Consider the following 18,221-nt stretch of genomic DNA (forward strand, 5'->3'; position numbering starts at 1 on the left):
TGTAATTAATTCTTGGGTCCTCATGTGGCTGATATTACTAGGGCTATCATGATATTGCACAATGCTGCTTGAATATTTAGATTAATTTTTTATCTCGTTTCATGAATATCTCATATTATAGCTGAAAAAATTTATCTTACTCTTGTCTGATGTCCTGGGATAATGGTAGTTATATATCATCCTCTTTTTTAATTCATTTGTAATGGTTCATAGTTGCATGTCAGGCAACATTTTCAGCCAATTACACTTACATGGCTTGAGGATTCTTAACTAAGGGAACCATTTAAGGAGAATAGTTGAGAGAGCACTGGAGTAAATAACAAAGTGGTTTACTGGATTGAAGCTGTAGTCCTCATTGTCTCTGGAAGCTCCAGTGTGAACCCGTAAAAAAATTGCATATTTAGGCAAGCACTGAGCATTATTCTTAACTGCTGCAGGATTGTTGAAGGGAAGGATGAGAGAGAGACTGTAAATTTGATACTAATATGTATTGTAAGCAATGGTCTTCTGTCGATGCTGAAACCGATGTCAAAAACAAGTGGACAAGCTACGTCAAGAATCACTCTTTCTTTGCTGACTGTGGATCTGAGGACAATAGCTTCATTGTAAATGAATAAACTTATTACAATGAAGATGGCCCAAAAGTAGTTAGAGGTCATACTTTCTGTAGATACATAGTGGGAAGCATAAGAGAAGTGATTGTTGATTTGGCGACTCTGTAATACTTTTCATGTTTTAATGCAATTTTCCTCATTGTTTCTTAATGCTATGAGGTTTCAAAATCAAGGAAATATTTAAGCACTTTCTGTTAGGGAAGACATTATGTGCACTCAAAGTTAGATTGCTAAATTACAAAAAGGGACTCAGAAAATACAATCACGCCATTATTTTCCTTGTCTATTATTCCATTGTTTTACTCTGCACAATAACTTTAAAAAATGCATTTTGATTGTTTTTTTAACAGCTTGAATGAAAAAGGTGTAAATTTTTGAGGTCATTGAGTACCAACACCCACTGTGGTAACTTGGCACCCGTAACTCAGGAGGTAATTTTTGTGCTACCAAATTTTAGTGAAATGTTTGCAATGAAAAATGTATTTGACTTAGCTGGGATACAAACCCAGATGTCCCAATTGCCAGTCAGGCGTTTTTACACCATCAAGCAATTTTCTCAGAGCAAACTCATGTACAAGACTACATACAAAGTCACTTGTATCATGCAGTGCTTTCAAATTTGAGTATTTCTTAGATATGTATCAATGCTATCCATGCTTTTAAGTTTCAATTACATTTATTTTTCAGAGAAATACAGTAGACTCTCGCAATTACGAAGTTCACGGGACAGAAAAACCGAAGGTTCTTAATAACGAAGTTCGTATGCATGTTTCTTTTAGGAATGATTGGGGAAAAAAAAACAGTGTATAATATTTGTGTATAGAAACAAGAAAATCCGTTTCAGTTTCTCAATAGAAGAATGCGGCATGACACAATCGAGGGTTGATATCTTCCCAAACGCAGTAAGTCCTCGATATACAAACTAGATGCATTCCGAGACCTTGTTCGTAAGTTGATAAACCCACACTGCGGCTGCCGAGAGTTGTCCGATGACAGGCAGAAGGGTCTAGTTAGGGATAGCGGGCAAGGTGCCGGGTAAGAAAGGGAAACGCCCACGTCACTTGGAAACAAAAGGGTTCCGTGAAGAAAAGAGCTGGAAAGGATGACGAGTGTGAAGGACCCCAGGGAAGAATCCCATGTTCTGGTGATTCGAAGAAAGGGCTCAGGCTTGTTTCGGTGCTCCATATGCATGTGGCAACATTGTATGACTAGGCGAGGGTGTGAGATGAATTTGGGGGACAGCGATTGGCTGCAAACTGTGCTGGCGCAGGGTTTTCTGCCCCTCCTTTTGTGCTATTATCGGACAACTCTTGCCGGCAGGACTGTATGCAAGGAATGCAACACTGCATCACAATGGTGAGTTAACTCACTATTGTCATGAACTGATCTAGCTGGGCGTGCGACATAGCTGGAGGCGAAAAAAGTAGCTCTCCACGGCAAGGAAGAATGGGCAAAATGCAGAAAAATTCCTAACTTCACACCGGATGCAACGATGCTTGGTTCAGATTATACCCAAAAGTGTGAGTTCCACAGTGCATCGCATCGGCCAAATTGAAAGGCGCCAAATTTGAAATTTTTGAATGTTCGTATCTCTGAAAGTTCATAATTTGAATGTGCCTAGGGAGAGGATTAACTGTAAGTCCAATATATGAGCCGTAATCAGTGAGTCACCACGATTCCACAGGAATGAAGCTTATTATATGATATTGTGTGCAAACTGAAGAAAGAACCATTATTGACGGTCTTAGGCACAGTACACGAGGAGAACTTCAGCGTGGCACAATTATTAAAACATAGCATAGTGTATATCCGCATAAATGCCGTTGATTATTTCTGGATCTTAGTTTTAAAGTTCATTTTGTAACCGTCGGGACTGGGACTGAGGTTTGTAATTTTATAATAATGAAAATGTCGTAGTAGCATTTCTTTTACTATAGATTGGATAGGCCTTTTTGTCGGGACCAATGATTTGCTTCGTAATAACGAGTCTACTTTAGAGCTATTATGAAATTTGTAAAATGTGAGAAAATCGGGATTGTGGAGTGGAAGAATTGCATTCATAGCAGCGTTGGAATTCACATTTTCACAGCATTACAAATATTTAGTAGTCCCTAAAGTCTGCAAGTCAGTAACTTGTGTAGATTGATATTTATGCGGAGGGAAATGAGTTTTGCTGCTGGCAATGCTCTTTGACCTGCATTGAATTTGGGTTGCTCGGTAAGCTGTGTGTCTCAGGGTAATTGTGGTCTTCAAGGCTCTTTGCAAGTGGGGAAAGTTGAAAATTCTGCTGTGATACCGTTAACCAAAGAGGGTCTCTTGCCAAAAGCACCCATTCTGGTCAAGGTGAATTCCAATCCATACAAGTGAAATACATGGACTGACATTGTCAACAACTAAATATTTGTAATGCTGTGGACATGGGTATAAAGACATTATCAAAAAGAAATTCTGTGGCTCAAATTTCTTTAACTGGATAATAAAAAATAGATGATAGCTCATTTCCCACAAGAGATACTTATTAGTATGTCACAAACAAATTCTAGAGAAAATACTAAAAAAATGACGTGCTCTAAAATGGGTTATGTTTTCATTACAACTGTGATATTAACTAGGGATGAGTCGATTCCAAATGTCGATTCTCGATTCCACCGATTCTCGGGCACGGAATCGGAATCGAAAATCGATCGCCTAAAGTCGATCCCGATTCCATCGATTCCAGGAAGATAAATGTTTTGAGCATAGACTATAAGTTTGGGGCATAAATGCTGCCACACACCTAAGCGGCCGCGGTGTCAGCCTTGCCCGCGCGGAGGATACGCCCCGCACGCAGGTGCTGCGACGAACATACCTAAGTGGCCTCGGAAACATGAAAATGTCGGCAAGAGCGACAAACCGACGAACCCTGAAATACCTAGTGTTCATGAGCAACTCTCAGAGAAAAAAAATTGGAAACCACGGGATCGGGAAGCAACGCATGCGTTTTCCGTTCTTTTATTAACCGCTGGTCACGGCAAATCAAATTGTTACGATTATGAATCACATTCGGAGAATTCATCTGGACCACCAATTTTAAAGTATAATAGATCGAAATATATTTTTTTACTTTCGAATGATATTTGAAGTCTGATGATAATAAAAACGTGCAGAGAGCGAGTTTTTCTGTGAAAAAAGTTTCTTATAAATACGCGCTGAGAGCGGTTTTTTTTATATACGTAACTTTTTTAGACTAACACGCGCCTGCGTCAATAATAAAAAAAATTAGACACATTCGCATTTGTATAGCCCAGTTTCATCAATGCAACCCTTGAGGAAGTTTATACTTGCTTGGCATAAGCCGCCGCGGCCTCCGGGCGGACTCGACGGGTTGCATTCGGCCACCACCGCGCACCCGCCAGGCTGCTCTGGTATGTATCGACGCCATGAACGCTACATTATTGTTTAGCCACCGCGGCCAAACGAGAATGTAGCCACTGCGGCTATTGTTATTTTTAGGGATGGTCGGATCGGATACCTCAGATCCAAATACCCGCGGATATTGCCCTTCATCCGATCCAAAGTCGCGGAAGACATCGGATCTGGATCGGAAATTTTAAATAATAGCTTCAGTGAATGTAACGCGTAAATAAGAGTGGAAAGATTTCAGATTCTCTCTTCGAATGCACCGTCGCATGCGATTCTTGTCCTACTCATGAACTGTTTTGTTTGAAAGCTCTCGCAGAGGTTGCAAGTAGAATTTCAGCCGTGGCCAGGATTTTCAGCATTTCAAAAGTAACTATGTCGCAGATTTCAGAAAACCACCCTCGGCCGTCCATCAGCCCGTGCCTCTGTTGTTTTTTTTTTTGCATCCGAAATCACACGGACCAAAAATCATTGTCTTCTAAGGAAAATATCAAATCACACGAAAACAATTGAAGCGTGTTTCATCCCTACCTCGTCTCACCAACTGACCTTTTTTGGCCTACCTGCTTCAATTCTCCGTTTCTAGACTACAAATGCTAGGAGAGTGACTTTCTGGGAAAGTGTTAAAATTGGTTTAAAACCCATTATTTAGTGCCCGGTTTTTTCAACAATTTTCCCCCCTGGTTTTGGATCCCCCCCCCCCAATTGAAATTCCTGGCTACGCCACTGCTCCTTCCCCTCCACCTCTCCTTTACACGCTTTTGCTGCCCACTCCTTCCTCATGCTGAGCGGTTGAGCACCTCGTCGCACGTGACGTTATTACCGTTTTAAATACTTTTAATTGTGTTGCTGATTGTGCAGTTGCAATTTAATTTAATGATGCACCAATAAAAATGTCTTTCATTGTGTATAAACATTTCCATTAACAGGAGAACCAATGAATGCAGTGTGCGTGCACTATGGCGTAAATTATTGCGAGGATGTGCTAAATCCACCTCACCATACTAAAGCATTTTCGGATTAAACACAAGTCCGTATGCGATGAGAAAGTAAAATTCGGGGGAAACGCGTGTGAGGAAAATTTGAATTCAGTCGATAGCAGGGGGGTAGCCAGGAATTTTGTTAAGGGGGGGTCCAAAACCAGGGGGGAAAATTTTTAAACAACAGGGTACAAAGGAGAGGTTTTCAAACTAATTTTAACGTCATAATAGAAAAAACTTCATTTTTCAGAGATTCATTTTTTTTTTTTCATTTTTGTAAATTCATGATTTTTAATATTTTGTTTCCTTTTATGAAGGAAAGTAATTGTGTTTTTATATTTTGGGGGGTCCTCTCGCTACGCTACTGGTCAGTGGTTCATCCTAAGATTTTTCCTATTTTCATTTCCAAACCCAAGCGTAACAGTTTAGGCCCTGAGTATGTAAAGATGTTTTTAAAAAACAACTTGAAAGCCCATAAAATAATTTTTAATTTATAAAAATATAAAAATGTGTATGAAAATCTAAAAAGCATTCCATTGATTGTATGTACCCACAATAAACTTGAATAATGACTTTGTTTAATGGCAGGAATTCGAAAATGCATTTGGAATCGAAAATATCCGATTCGAAAGATCTGGCTCCAAAAATCCTGGATCTGTCCATCCCTAGTTATTTTATTCCATTCAATTCTTAAATTGTAATGACAGCAATACCACAGATAAATCAAAATCCCACCTGCTATAAGGAGTAATAATTGATGGAATCGAGAATCGGGAATCGATTTGAAGGAATCGAAATTGGAATCGGAATCGAAAAAAAAGTGGAATCGACTCATCCCTAGTTAATTGTGTTGCTAATTGCACAGTTGCAATTCAATTTAATGATACGCCGATAAAAATGTCTTGCGTGTAAACATTTCCACTGAGATAAGGAGAACCAATGAATGCCATGTGCGTGCACTGTGGCGTAAGTTATCCCGAGGATGTGCTAAATCCACCTCACCATACTGAAGCATTTTCGGATGAAACACAAGTCCGTAAGTGATGAGAAAGTAAAATTCGGGGGAAACGTGCGTGAGGAAAATTGGAATTCAGTCGATGGCAGGGGGGTACCCAGGAATTTTGTTAAGGGGGGATCCAAACCAGGGGGAAAATTTTTAAACAACAGGGTACAAAGGAGAGGGTTTCAAACTAATTTTAACGCCCTTCAAAATAGAAAAACTTCATTTTTCAAAGATTCATTTTTTTCATTTTTGTAAATTCATGATTTTTAAATATTTTGTTTCCTTTTATGAAGGAAAGTAATTGTGTTTTTATATTTATATTCCTCTCGTTACGCCACTGGTCAGTGGTTCATCCTAAGATTTTTCCTATTTTCATTTCCAAACCCAAGTGTAACAGTTTAGGCCCTGAGTATGTGAAGATGTTTTTAAAAAACAACTTGAAAGCCCATAAAATAATTTTTAATTTATAAAAATATAAAAATGTGTATGAAAATCTAAGAAGCATTCCATTGATTGTATGTACCCACAATAAACTTGAATAATGACTTTATTTAGTGGCAGCATTTAATGCATTTGGATTCGAAAATATCCGATTCGAAAGATCTGGCTCCAAAAATCCTGGATCCGTCCATCCCTAGTTATTTTATTCCATTCAATTCTTAAATTTTAATGACAGCGATGCTACAGATAAATCAAAATCCCACCTCTTAGAATGAACAAGAATCGATGGAATCGGAATCGATTTGAAGGAATTGAAATTGGAATCGGAATCGAAAAAAAGTGGAATCGACTCATCCCTAATATTAACTATTAAATGCATTTCTAAAGCAAAAATTTTGTTTGAAACAACAATATTGGATAAGAAATATACAGATGTGGTTGGTTTTTCATCCTCATCATAATTTAGTGTTCAAACTCTATTGCACATAATATCTGCACTGGCAGTAGTCTGTTAATTTTGCATTGCAGAGCCTATTTTTTTGTTTTGAATCAATAGTTTATAATAACTCCATGTACTTCAATGCCTTGGAAAGGGCATGGTGAACTATGTGCTATCTTTCTCTTTTGATTTTCCCTTGGTCAGCTGCCCAAGAAAGAGATGATGTGAGAGTTTTGAGTGGATCCACAGTTTTAGTGAAGGTGGTAAAGCTGGAAGTTTGTTAGAACTAAGTGAATCTTTGAGACTCAATCTACATTGTGCTGTATGTTCAATACATATGCAGATAACACTCCTCTAACTCCGACAATTTATTTGAGGGAATGGCATGTCAGGAAAATACATGGAAAGTGTTTATGTGAATAATTTTACAGTGATAGTATTAATCACTTGCTAGGCATTTCCAACAAATGGTTGGTTTTATTGGTTTGGATTGATTTAATGTACTTGTGAGCCATTTCCATGTGAATTTATTTCTTCAACAGTACAATGGCTAGTTCACCTCCCTGTCCCTCCAGTCATATAAGTTTTGATAGTCAGCGAATCTGAGTGTTTTTTTCTTGGGGTTTCAGGTGGCTGCACCAAAATTTGATCTGAAAACCCTTGCTCAGGTGCCCTGCCTTGTGCCATGGGAATGGGCCGCCACATTATAGTGAAAGTTTTCAGACATGTGGTGTAGTACTTGCTATTTTCTGTTTCCTCTTTTATGTGGATTTTGGCTCACATGCTGTATATGCTGCCAAAACATTGGCATGAAATTATAATCTTCAGTGAAAAAACCTTGCCTTGTAAACAATCTTCCTGTGTTTTCCTGCTAATTTGCTAGGCAGAGGAAAAGATGCCTAGTGATACCTCAATTTCAACTCTTTGTTTCCCAGTTGAAATCATGTCGCTAAAATTAAGTTTTTTTCATGAATAGGTTTTGCTTATTTCCCATTGAATTATGTGCCTTAATTTCATGCATATATCTGTGGCCCCTTAAAGCCACAGTCAGAAGGTTGTGTTTATTTCGTATACATATAATAATAATAATATATTTATTTGCCCAGTGATTGAGTTACAAGGTTTGTACACAATATAAGGCACGTCAAGAATTATAATAGTAGAAACTATTTACAAAGCGGACAGCATTCCAACACCAAACAAACAATAATTAACATTAAATCAAAGTAAACATTACAAGGGATCAGCTAAAAACTCATTGACATTGTAATACAGCTTATTAAGCAGAAGATCTTTCACTTGTCTTTTAAAAGATTTGTCATTCAGCGATTTAAAAGATAATGGTAGATGATTGTGTAGTAGAATTCCCATCCTTCTCAATCCATGTAAACATTTTGTGGTCCGGGCATTTACTGGTGATTTTAATTGTGACCTGTTGCTCAGCTGCAGCAAACAACGTGACTTAGTTAACCATAGTATATGTATCGGCAAGTCGTTAAATAGTTACATTATTAATTGTACACATTTGATTTATGTTAATAAGTATATCAAATCATATCAATAAGTATAACAACATGAAAAATTATAACATAATCATAAATATAGCAACAAAACTATATTAGGATTAACAATTCCTAATGTGCCAATTAACCAATCTTTTACTTTGATCTTTATTTCTGCTGAAACTATAAAATTGCATAAGTGCTTAGGTACACAATTAAAATTATTTGATGCAATATATTTCAGCAACGTTTTCCCATCTAAATTATGGAAGTTTTATGTTTTCAAATAATAATAATATATTTATTTAATGGGTTAATAGAAAACCCTTTATATTGTTGTACATTGATTACAAGTATTCAAAGTAAAAAGAAAAAAAGGCACATCAAGGGCATAAAGTAAAAACTTCAAATAAAAGTATCATGGCAACAGTAACAACTGACATGAGACAAATTTAAATAAGAAGATAGATATTACATTATATAAAAAGGGCAAAACATCCAAGAAACATTGCTTCTCTCATATCTTTTGAAGTTTCTTGAAGAGGAGACAAAAAGGTCAAATGTCCCTTGAGATTTCATTTGCATCTCTCATTGCACGGTAAAGTGGCATGTAAAAAGAGTAATTATTCAGTAGGTGCATTAAACAAATTTCTCTGTCTGATATTCACCAAAGGTACACCAAAGAGAGAAATTATAATAAAGTTGAGCACTTCATGTAATTGTTCAAAACATAGTATAGAAATATAACACCAAATTGTTTTCTTCTACATCGGAGACTGTTCAGGTTTAAGTAATTCATTACACTGTCATGTTGTCCTTTCTTTCTGGAAATAGAATACTTGTTTGAAGCAAACCTTAACAATTTCTGTTGGACCCTCTCCATGGATGATTCATATTCCCCATAAAATGGATTTCACACTATTGAGCAGTACTGGAAGATTGATCTGACTAGAGACATATATAATAACCGTAGACAGTGGATGTTTTTAAAATTCTTACATGCACGGCAAATGAAACCCAACATTCTGTATGCCTTGGATGTTATGTTTGAAATATATAAATCAGAACACAATCTTGAATTAAAAATAACCCCAAGATCTTTAAAGTAATTGACTCAAAGTAATATGCTCCCACAGCATGAATATCGGTGTGAAATAGATGGATCACCTCTGCAGTAGCTCATTCCAAAACATTAATTATAATAAAGGGACATAAAGTTATGTATAGGGTATGATGTGGAACATTTCTTTCAATCATACCATATGGAGTCTTACAAGGAATTTTGTTTTTTGTCTTTTGTGTGTCAAAAGTTGTAGTGTAGAAAACTTGATGAATGTGGGAAGATAGGAAGTCATTTTGTCTTTATTATTAATAAGGTGAATCATATATTTTTTATTTTAAGAATTTTTATTTGGAATAGATTTTTTTGCTTTGCTTTACTGAAAAACTTCTCATATCCTAGCAGTCATGAAAATATCTAAATTTATTGTAAAATTAGTTTTGAACAAATGTGTATGTGAAATAACTGGTGATTTTTATTAGAGGAGCAATATTTTACTTTGTATGGTTGGGCTTGATCTATTGAAGAAAGATTTATTTGTCACATATTGGCACTTCGTCTCCTTAAAATGTTTAAAGCATTACATTCTTTCTCATTTTAGTGGATGGAATGTTTGGGAGAACTCTTCAGTCATTTGCTCAACAGAAGCAGCAGCAGACAAATCAAACAAAGGAGCCAAATCTAATGCCTGTTCCATCCCCTCAGCAAATTCAGTATTTGAATACTTTTGAGGGACAAGAACTTACTATTCAAAAGCAGCCTAATACTAGCCTTGGGGATACAGACATTATGTCTCCTACGTAGGTGTCTTTATTCCTATCTTGATTTTAGTATTGACTGAAATGCAATGTTTGTATGTTTTTGATTAGATTGACAATTTCATTTTTAACTTTTTAACCTGCTGTTTACATTAAATTTAATTCTCCTCTCTAGATTAACTTCAAATTTGGATGGAAGTCTGCCAACCACAGTTCCTGACTCAAGTGGGCCTCGCCTCTCTGGAGCAAGCACACCTCTCACTCCGTCATCTGTTGATGTGAGCCACCGATACGGTGGGCCCCACACTCCTCACACACCCACTGATATGAATCGATTTCCCATTCCAAGCCCTCACACCCCTGGCCCACCAGAGAAATGCCAGCGCTTCCCTGGCCGTAGCCCTCAGAGTCAGGGCTCGCGGACGCCTGGCATTGAATCGTGTTTACCCTCCAAAACATCAGCATCATCTGTTGATGGTGTGGTCCGCTTCCCCAGTACAAGTCCGCAAGGTGGAGATGGAATGGGGCCTCCGAGATTTCCTGGTTCTGGTGGCAGTGGTTCTGGGACACCAGGGCACCCTGGATCGATTAGTACTCCACCCATGGTTGGAAATCCTGCCCAGCAGAACTTTGTCCCTGGCCCTTCCAACATGTCAAAGGGCTCGTCACATTTCCCTGAAGTCTCTCCTCCCAAAGGATCCGCTGACATTTCACCCACTGGGCCAGCATTCAACCGATCTCGTCCAGATAACTTGCCCCTAGATCCAGATGGGAATGGTGGTGGATCTAGTGATGGTAAGGTGTCACACTTTGATCCCATATCATCCATGGCACAGATGAGTCAGCAGCTGACAAGTGGGGTGGGGGGCTCTCCTGGGCAGAATGGGAGCATGATGGGTGGAATGGGAAGCGTAGGTGGAGCGCAGATGATGCCATTTGACTCGAGTCTCCACTCCGGGACAGAGGGTATTCTTCACTGCCCTCCAACATCTGGTAGTGGAGGTCCTGGGAGCCACCCTGGTGGCCAGTTTGGCGGGCCGCACACATATGGCCCAATGAGTGGAGGCAGTGTTGTGACTTCACAAGGTAGTGGCAGTCCACTGATGATGGGTGGTGGAGTGGGCATGATGCCCTCATGCGCAATGGGCTCGCCCAAATCGGTGCTGGGCGCCCCACCCCGTGGCTCACCTCCCATGGTTCCCTACTCACCCCCAGCCATGAGCAGCCAGAGGGTGCAAAGTCGACCCCCAGGGCCCCGACCAAGTTGTCCCCAAGCACCTGGCCCTTACAATGGAGCCAATGTCCAAGTGAAGCCAAGTGCCCCAAACACGATTCAGTATCTTCCAGCCAGGCCCCAAACCAGTTCAGGCCCGCGAGGCCCACCAAGTTTAGAATTTTTACAACGCTATGCTAATCCTCTTTCCAACTTGGACAACAAGGTGCCCACTCACAATCTCCAGTACTTCCCCAACAGTTCTCAAGCTAACAATCCCGTCGGGGGATCGAATGTGCCAATTTCTATGAGTGGACCCATGGGACCAATGGGAGGCATGGGCAATCCAATGGGCAGCATGATGCCAGGGCCTCAGGGCCCGCTGTGTAGTCAGATGGGCCCCAGCAATATGGGCTCAATGAATGGACCCGTGGATGGGCAGAACAGTTCAGTGGGTCACAGTAATCAGATGGGCATGGGTATGATGAGTGGACCGAGTGGTGGAATGGGTGGAGGGCAAATGGGCGTGCCCAACAATTCATCTGGAGGCTCAATGCATGCAGGTGGTGGTGGCATGCAGATGGCTGGTGGGCCCAATGCTCCCATGGGCAATCCAATGGGGGGCTCGGGTGGGCCCATGGCCATGGGTGGTGGCTCAATGGGGCCCATGGGTGGCCCCATGGGTGTTAGTGGTGGGCCCATGAGCGGGCCTCCTATGGGAATGTCCATGGGGGGACCATTAGGCAGCCCAATGGGTGGGGCCCCAATGGGTGGCCCCAGTGGGCCCATGGGTGTGTCGGGTGGCTCGATGGGGCCTGGGGGCTCGATGGGGGTCGGCGGCAATGCAGTGGGTGGCAGTGGCATGGGTGGAGCCAGTGGCCCCATGATGGGCCCAAATGTGTCCATGTCAATGGTCAATGGTCCGATGAATTCAGGGATGTCAATGAATCCCGGGGGCATGGGGATGGGTCCAATGGGTGTGATGGGTCCTTTACGGGGTGGCCCAATGGGTTCTCAGATGGGAAGTTCGATGGTGGGCCAACCCATGGGGCCCAGGACTCACGGTGCTATGATGAGGGGTGGGCCCAACATGGCTGGGCCCATGTTTGGGGGCTCTGGGCAAGGGGTGGGCAATGAGCAAGTGTTTGGTCCAATGTCTGGCCAGATGATGGCAGGGGCACCCAACACTCAGCTCTTTGTGCCCGGAGCAAAATCTTCACCCATGGGCCTGGCCCCTGATGCCAGCCAGCCCCTGCCCCCCTCCATGGGCCCCAGTGGAAATTTCAAGAGCCCTCCATTCATTGGTCCCACTACGTCCGATCCAAATTACGCTCAGCAGTTTCATAATTTCCAGCAACAATTGTATGCCACCAATACAAGGAGTCAAATGAACAATCAAGCAATGACGTCGAACCAGTCCTTTTTTGGTGGAAAGTGATGTGATGTCTTTAAAGACAGTTTGAGATTTTTAATTGGGCTTTAGCATTTTGAATGCTTATCAGTCAAAGATGTATTTTTTCAATTCGTCATAAGTGTAATTATTGTATGAAAAGACAAATGTTATTTTATGGTACCCAAGTGACCCTTTGAGTTGTGTGAGAATGTTGTTTTATTCATTTATTGGATGAAAATGAAGTGCAGCACATGGTAGGACCTGTGGTGAATATTGACAAATAACTGGGAATGATGAGTGCTGATTTCTTATCATCCCATTGACTTTTCCACGTAGTATTTCTAATAGTTTTGGCCTGTAAGCATATCACATCGGTAAAAGTATTTAAATTCATTGAATTAATAGCATAAGTAGTTTTCCTCCTAAACATTTAATGCAGCCGTCAAAAACTAATACCTGCGATCTGAATATTCAAGAATTTGTTTGTAAATGTTTAAATTTTTAACGTTATTTCAAAATACAGGCTCTAATTGAGGATGAGGTATCAAACAGTGGAATTCTACCTCATTAGAAGGTGATCTTTGGTGCTCTTTGACTATTGGGTGAAGCAGATAGCTATCATTTCCAAGTGTAAAGTGTCCAAGTGTCATGTGGGTGTTGCTGAGTTGACGTGCAAAAGCAGAGTAAGAATGCATGATCACATTTATATGAATCACTCAGACTTGGAGTTAAGCATGCCTTAATTTTCTCTATCAACCCTTGTGTAATTTTGTAAATATATGGATTGTTTAACACCTGTTAATCCTGTGAAGTAATGTTAATGACATCTGCTGGAGTTCAGCAGATTATATTGTGTAACAAGTGCAGAATTAAAATTTGTATTGGTGGGTTAAAGCCAAAACGTTAGTTTCAAAGTCAGAGTTTTCATTTGGCCTGGAGTATAAAAAATTTTTATCGTGTAAATGTGTAAATACTGATGTACATAAAAATGACTGATTTCTGCTCACTTGACAATTGGATCTTGAATGCATATTAGTGCTACCTCTTGCATCTTTATTTTTATCTCAGTGAGGGGAGGTTGCTCACTTATTTTATGACTTGACAGACTGTAAGTGAACTTGTCTTTTTGCAAGTATTTAGTGCCAATCGGGCCTATTTGTTTATTGCTCAGGATATCTGAGTAACTGTTATTGTATTTTGACATCAATCGTTTTAAGGTGACTTTTCTATTCTGAAAAAGTACAATGCCTATATAAACTGTGTTAACAGATGGAATTTCTACCTTTTTATGCTAATAAATTGACACACATGATTACCTTCGTATAATCATACCCAAGTTCATCTTCATTTAAAATCTCCTTTGCTGTAGTTGGTCTATTCAAGCAATTTCTTTGTTGTTGTCATATGTCCCTTTATCTCCATTTCTTAATGATGAAAATACAAACAAGTCTTTAAAATTTAGTTCATCAGTGCCAATGATGCTGTGGTAATGTCCTTTCTTTGGAGTGATTGTGTGCTTTTGCATGGATATTAATTGTGGTTGATGTCAGAATCATTGACACAGAATTGATGGCACTCGTCATGGTTATCATGATGTGATTGTGCCTAATTGGCTTGGAGGTGTGTTAAGTGCCTTAGTTGCCCGTACTTTTGATGGTAAAATTTAACCTGATGTTGATGCAGATTCCATCGGAGGTGGGGAGCAAATGAGAAAGCCTCCAACACCTATGATTCATGTCACTAGAGGTAATAATAAACATGTCTCAGAAGTTGTAATGGTGTCAATTGGAGTTATTCTTATACTTGTTGATTCTATTTCAAAATGTGGACTGAAATTAAATAAGAGGCGAGCTTGAATTAGGCTGTTTTGGTCCTTTACTGCGGTTTTACTGCTGTCTAGAAAGGAATGCATAGTCAGCGAATATGGCCCCGTCATTGCCTTCTCTCTTTACTTTAAGCTGCCGCCACTTATATATAATATATATCTATTTTTCCGTTGGGGCTCCTGGGTTACCTTCAAGTGCCCTCTGGTAACCCTTGTGAAATGTACCCTGTTTGTCACTTGCCTATTTAGATCAAAACAAAGTAATTTTTAATGGCTAAGAAAATATACCTGATGCCCAATGTGGTTGAATACATAGTTATTGTGGTTCTGATGATTAGCTGTGATATATCTGTTGAATAAGTAATAATAATAATAAAATGCCTTTATTTGGGCGAGGTTGAGACTAAGAAGTCCCCTCTTCCACCTAACCCCTCGATAGTGTCAATGCAAACATATTAAAAAATGGTAGAAAACATTAACAATGCAAAGGATATACAATATACACTGTTTGTGAAATGTCAAAAATACAAACAACTACCTATATGTGAAAATTTTGTGTAAAAAAGATTTGTTTGTGGGAAAAAGGTAAGGATGAAGTTAGGCCCATCATGAATATTTTAAGTGCCATAGTGGCTAAGTTCTTGGTCAAAAATTGTTACCGCAGTCTCGTACAGATTCTGAAGAAATTTGTATTCATGAAGTAAAACTTAAACTGTGGAGGTATTGAAGTGAAATTGTTCGGATGTGGAAGTTAAAAGCAGTAAAAGGGGCTAAGAAAAGAGGGGGGAAAGCAACATCCGAGCGCAAACAAAGGGAGCCAAAGAAAAAAATTTTAGGGCAAAGTTCAGGTATCCTCAGGGCATATGTGATTCGTTAGTGGTGATGGAAATGTACGAAACATATGTGTCTTTTGCATTGATGTTGAAAGATTTGGAGATACTCCTTCCCCTAAAATTCCTTGTATTTTCACATATTTTAGTGATCTTGGAATAAGTAATGATCCATTGAAAGAACTTTTAATAATAATTTTTTTATTAATTTTAATTACTCTAATTAATTACTTTTAATAAACTCTTAATTTTAAACTTTAGCATTGATTCTCTCCTGGCTCATTTTTTTAAGTTTTGTGTATTAACACCACAGTAAATATTTTGAGAAAAGGTGGAGCTAATATATCAGTTTCATTCACACTCTCGATCTGCCATCCATGGTTTATTCGGCGGTGATCGGCCACTGTCATCCATGACAGCTGACTGTCTTCCGACCCAGCTGTGTATTTTGAGTAATCGGAGTGGCTGCATGGCTTATATCTTCTAATGTGATACTTTTATACCCTACCCTACTTGCTTAACTTAAACTCCAAGGGAATACATTAAAATTGTTCAGATTTCTATGAAAAAAATGTGTAACTTTTTGGTTTTTGCGGACAATGCCAGTTTTTCCCGGTGCATGACGTTACAAATAATGCCAACTTTTTGCCTCTTTGAGAACTACCGACGTCTGATTTTAATTTTCATTTATTTCTTTGTTGCAGTTAGTTTCCTCCTTGAACTTAAAAAACAGAGTTGCTACGGTTGTTTTAATGAAGTGAGATAAATAAAGAAAACTTTTTTATCTACCAAGCCAAGGCTGAGTTTCCACTTAAATTCCGTTGATATTCAAGATCCATAAATATCGTAATAAAATTTCCAAATGTTCCCAAACCTTGAAATTTTGGAAAGAAAGTATTTTTCCAACCACACAAGTGCACAGCAAAAGTTAATTTTCTGCAGGCAGTAACACTATAACATGTCAAAACCTGCTGCCCGAGTATGTAGAAAAGTTGTTTTTTTTCCTGTGTGAGAATTTGGAAGTATGTATCAATTATAACATGATTCATTAACGTGTATAATCTCTATTACAATTGTGAAAATGCCTTTACTCAGGGCTTTTCCTAACAGTTTGGATGCATATATTGATCAAATTGTCGACTAGAGGTTAAATTCATTTCAATTGTGCTTGAGGAATTGTTTAAGACAAATATTCATCTCCTAATCCTGACTCAATTATCATCAACATTCCCCATTGTCTTTTCCATTATTATTAATTATTTTTTAAATTAATAGCTTTATTATTACATCCATAATTACATCAGGCTAAGAATCCAGAATAAAAAATTTACATGGGGATCGGAAAAATGAAGAATGTGTAGGAGCATGCACTGTGGTATTGGCAGGTCCAGAAATTACCAGGCTTGACTTGATACTGGCGAGTAGTTTTCAAGTCACTCGAGATCAAAAAGTACTACTCGCACATCCCAAGTAAAAACTTCTATGCATCAAATTTCTTCCATCTTGTCTTCAGAGTGCGTTGAGAGGCTGATGGAAGGACAAGCGTATCTCAAGAGGTTGGAATGCAATTAACTGCTAACATGAGAGGGAGGGTGATATTCTGCCACATGCGGAGATACGTGACGCTAGGTAGCACTCCAGAACAGTGATGCAGATGCTGTTTAAAGTTTGGTAGTGAACTAAGGTACCTCTCATACTGGAAATAAGGGCTATTGGAAAAGTAAAAAGTCTTTATTATCTGTACTGACAACTTTTTAATAATACCCCAAAGGGAATGGCAAAAACCCCTGCAACTCTCATTGTAATAACTTTCTCACCAATTCGCACATTTTGAGACCATGAATTCTCAAATAGGATCATTTTAAAAAAAAAAGCACTGGCCCATGCTTAGTGTGACCTCTGGTGCCGCGTCTTACTGCCCCTCATTGGTAGGCTTGGCTCTGCTGCCAAACCTCTTAGGCAACCCATGTCTGTGGCCTGCTCTGATAGGAAGGACCACAGGCGTAACTTAGAATATGATTGGGGGGGGGGATGAAAGGGCCTGGAGTGGGAACCCCCTCCCCCAGACAACGGGGGTTCCGGGAAAATTATTGAAAAATGATATGCCTGAAAATACATTTTACATCATTTTAGTACTTGAAATTTAACTTTAGGCGGATGCAGTTATTATACAGGGTGGTATCCAGAAGTAGTAGGACTGATTTTAAAAAAATTAATTTATTGAACATTTTGATACATCGACTCAATACTCTTCAAAACCGACCCCTTGGGAATCCACACACTTCTGGTAGTGAGTCTTCCACGTCGTGAAGGCCTTCTGGAAGTCGTCCTCCGGAATGCTGTTCAGTGCCCTCGTCGTCGCCGCTTGGACCGCTTCCACCGTGACCAAATGGTACCCCTTGAGCTGGCTCTTGATCCTGGGGTACAGGAAGAAGTTCGGTGGTGCCACATCAGGGCTGTAAAGGGGGGTGAGGCAGTATGGAAACGCCGAATTTGCCCAGGAGATCCCTCACAATCCACGCGCCGTGGTACGGTGCATTGTCGTGGTGGAGCTTCCAATGCACCACAGGTCTGGTCGCACGCGTGTGATCCGATTTCGCAGCACTTCCGCGTAAAATCTAGCGTTTACAGAATGTCCAGGAGGTACAAACTCCTTACGGACAATTCCATGACGGTCGAAAAATACAATCAACAATGATTACACTTTTGATTTTGAGGTTGACAGATGCCCGGGGCATTGGTCGTCCTCGACGAACTCCCTGCC

The 18,221-nt window shown here is 39.7% G+C and overlaps 1 protein-coding gene across 3 annotated transcripts in view; it reads left to right on the top strand.

Annotated features, from left to right (window-relative positions):
• LOC124171001 (collagen alpha-2(I) chain) overlaps positions 1-14,133 on the top strand; it is a 139,485-nt gene extending 125,352 nt beyond the window's left edge. For all 3 annotated transcript variants that reach the window (XM_046550114.1, XM_046550115.1, XM_046550116.1), the window contains 2 exons: positions 10,040-10,238; positions 10,372-14,133. In XM_046550114.1, coding sequence (XP_046406070.1) covers positions 10,040-10,238; positions 10,372-12,847 — 2,675 coding nt within the window. In that variant the 3' untranslated portion in view covers positions 12,848-14,133. The remainder of the gene's footprint in view (positions 1-10,039; positions 10,239-10,371) is intronic.
• The last annotated feature ends 4,088 nt before the right edge of the window (positions 14,134-18,221 follow it).

This window comes from Ischnura elegans, chromosome X (genome assembly GCF_921293095.1).
Source record: "Ischnura elegans chromosome X, ioIscEleg1.1, whole genome shotgun sequence".
NCBI lineage: Eukaryota > Metazoa > Arthropoda > Insecta > Odonata > Coenagrionidae > Ischnura > Ischnura elegans.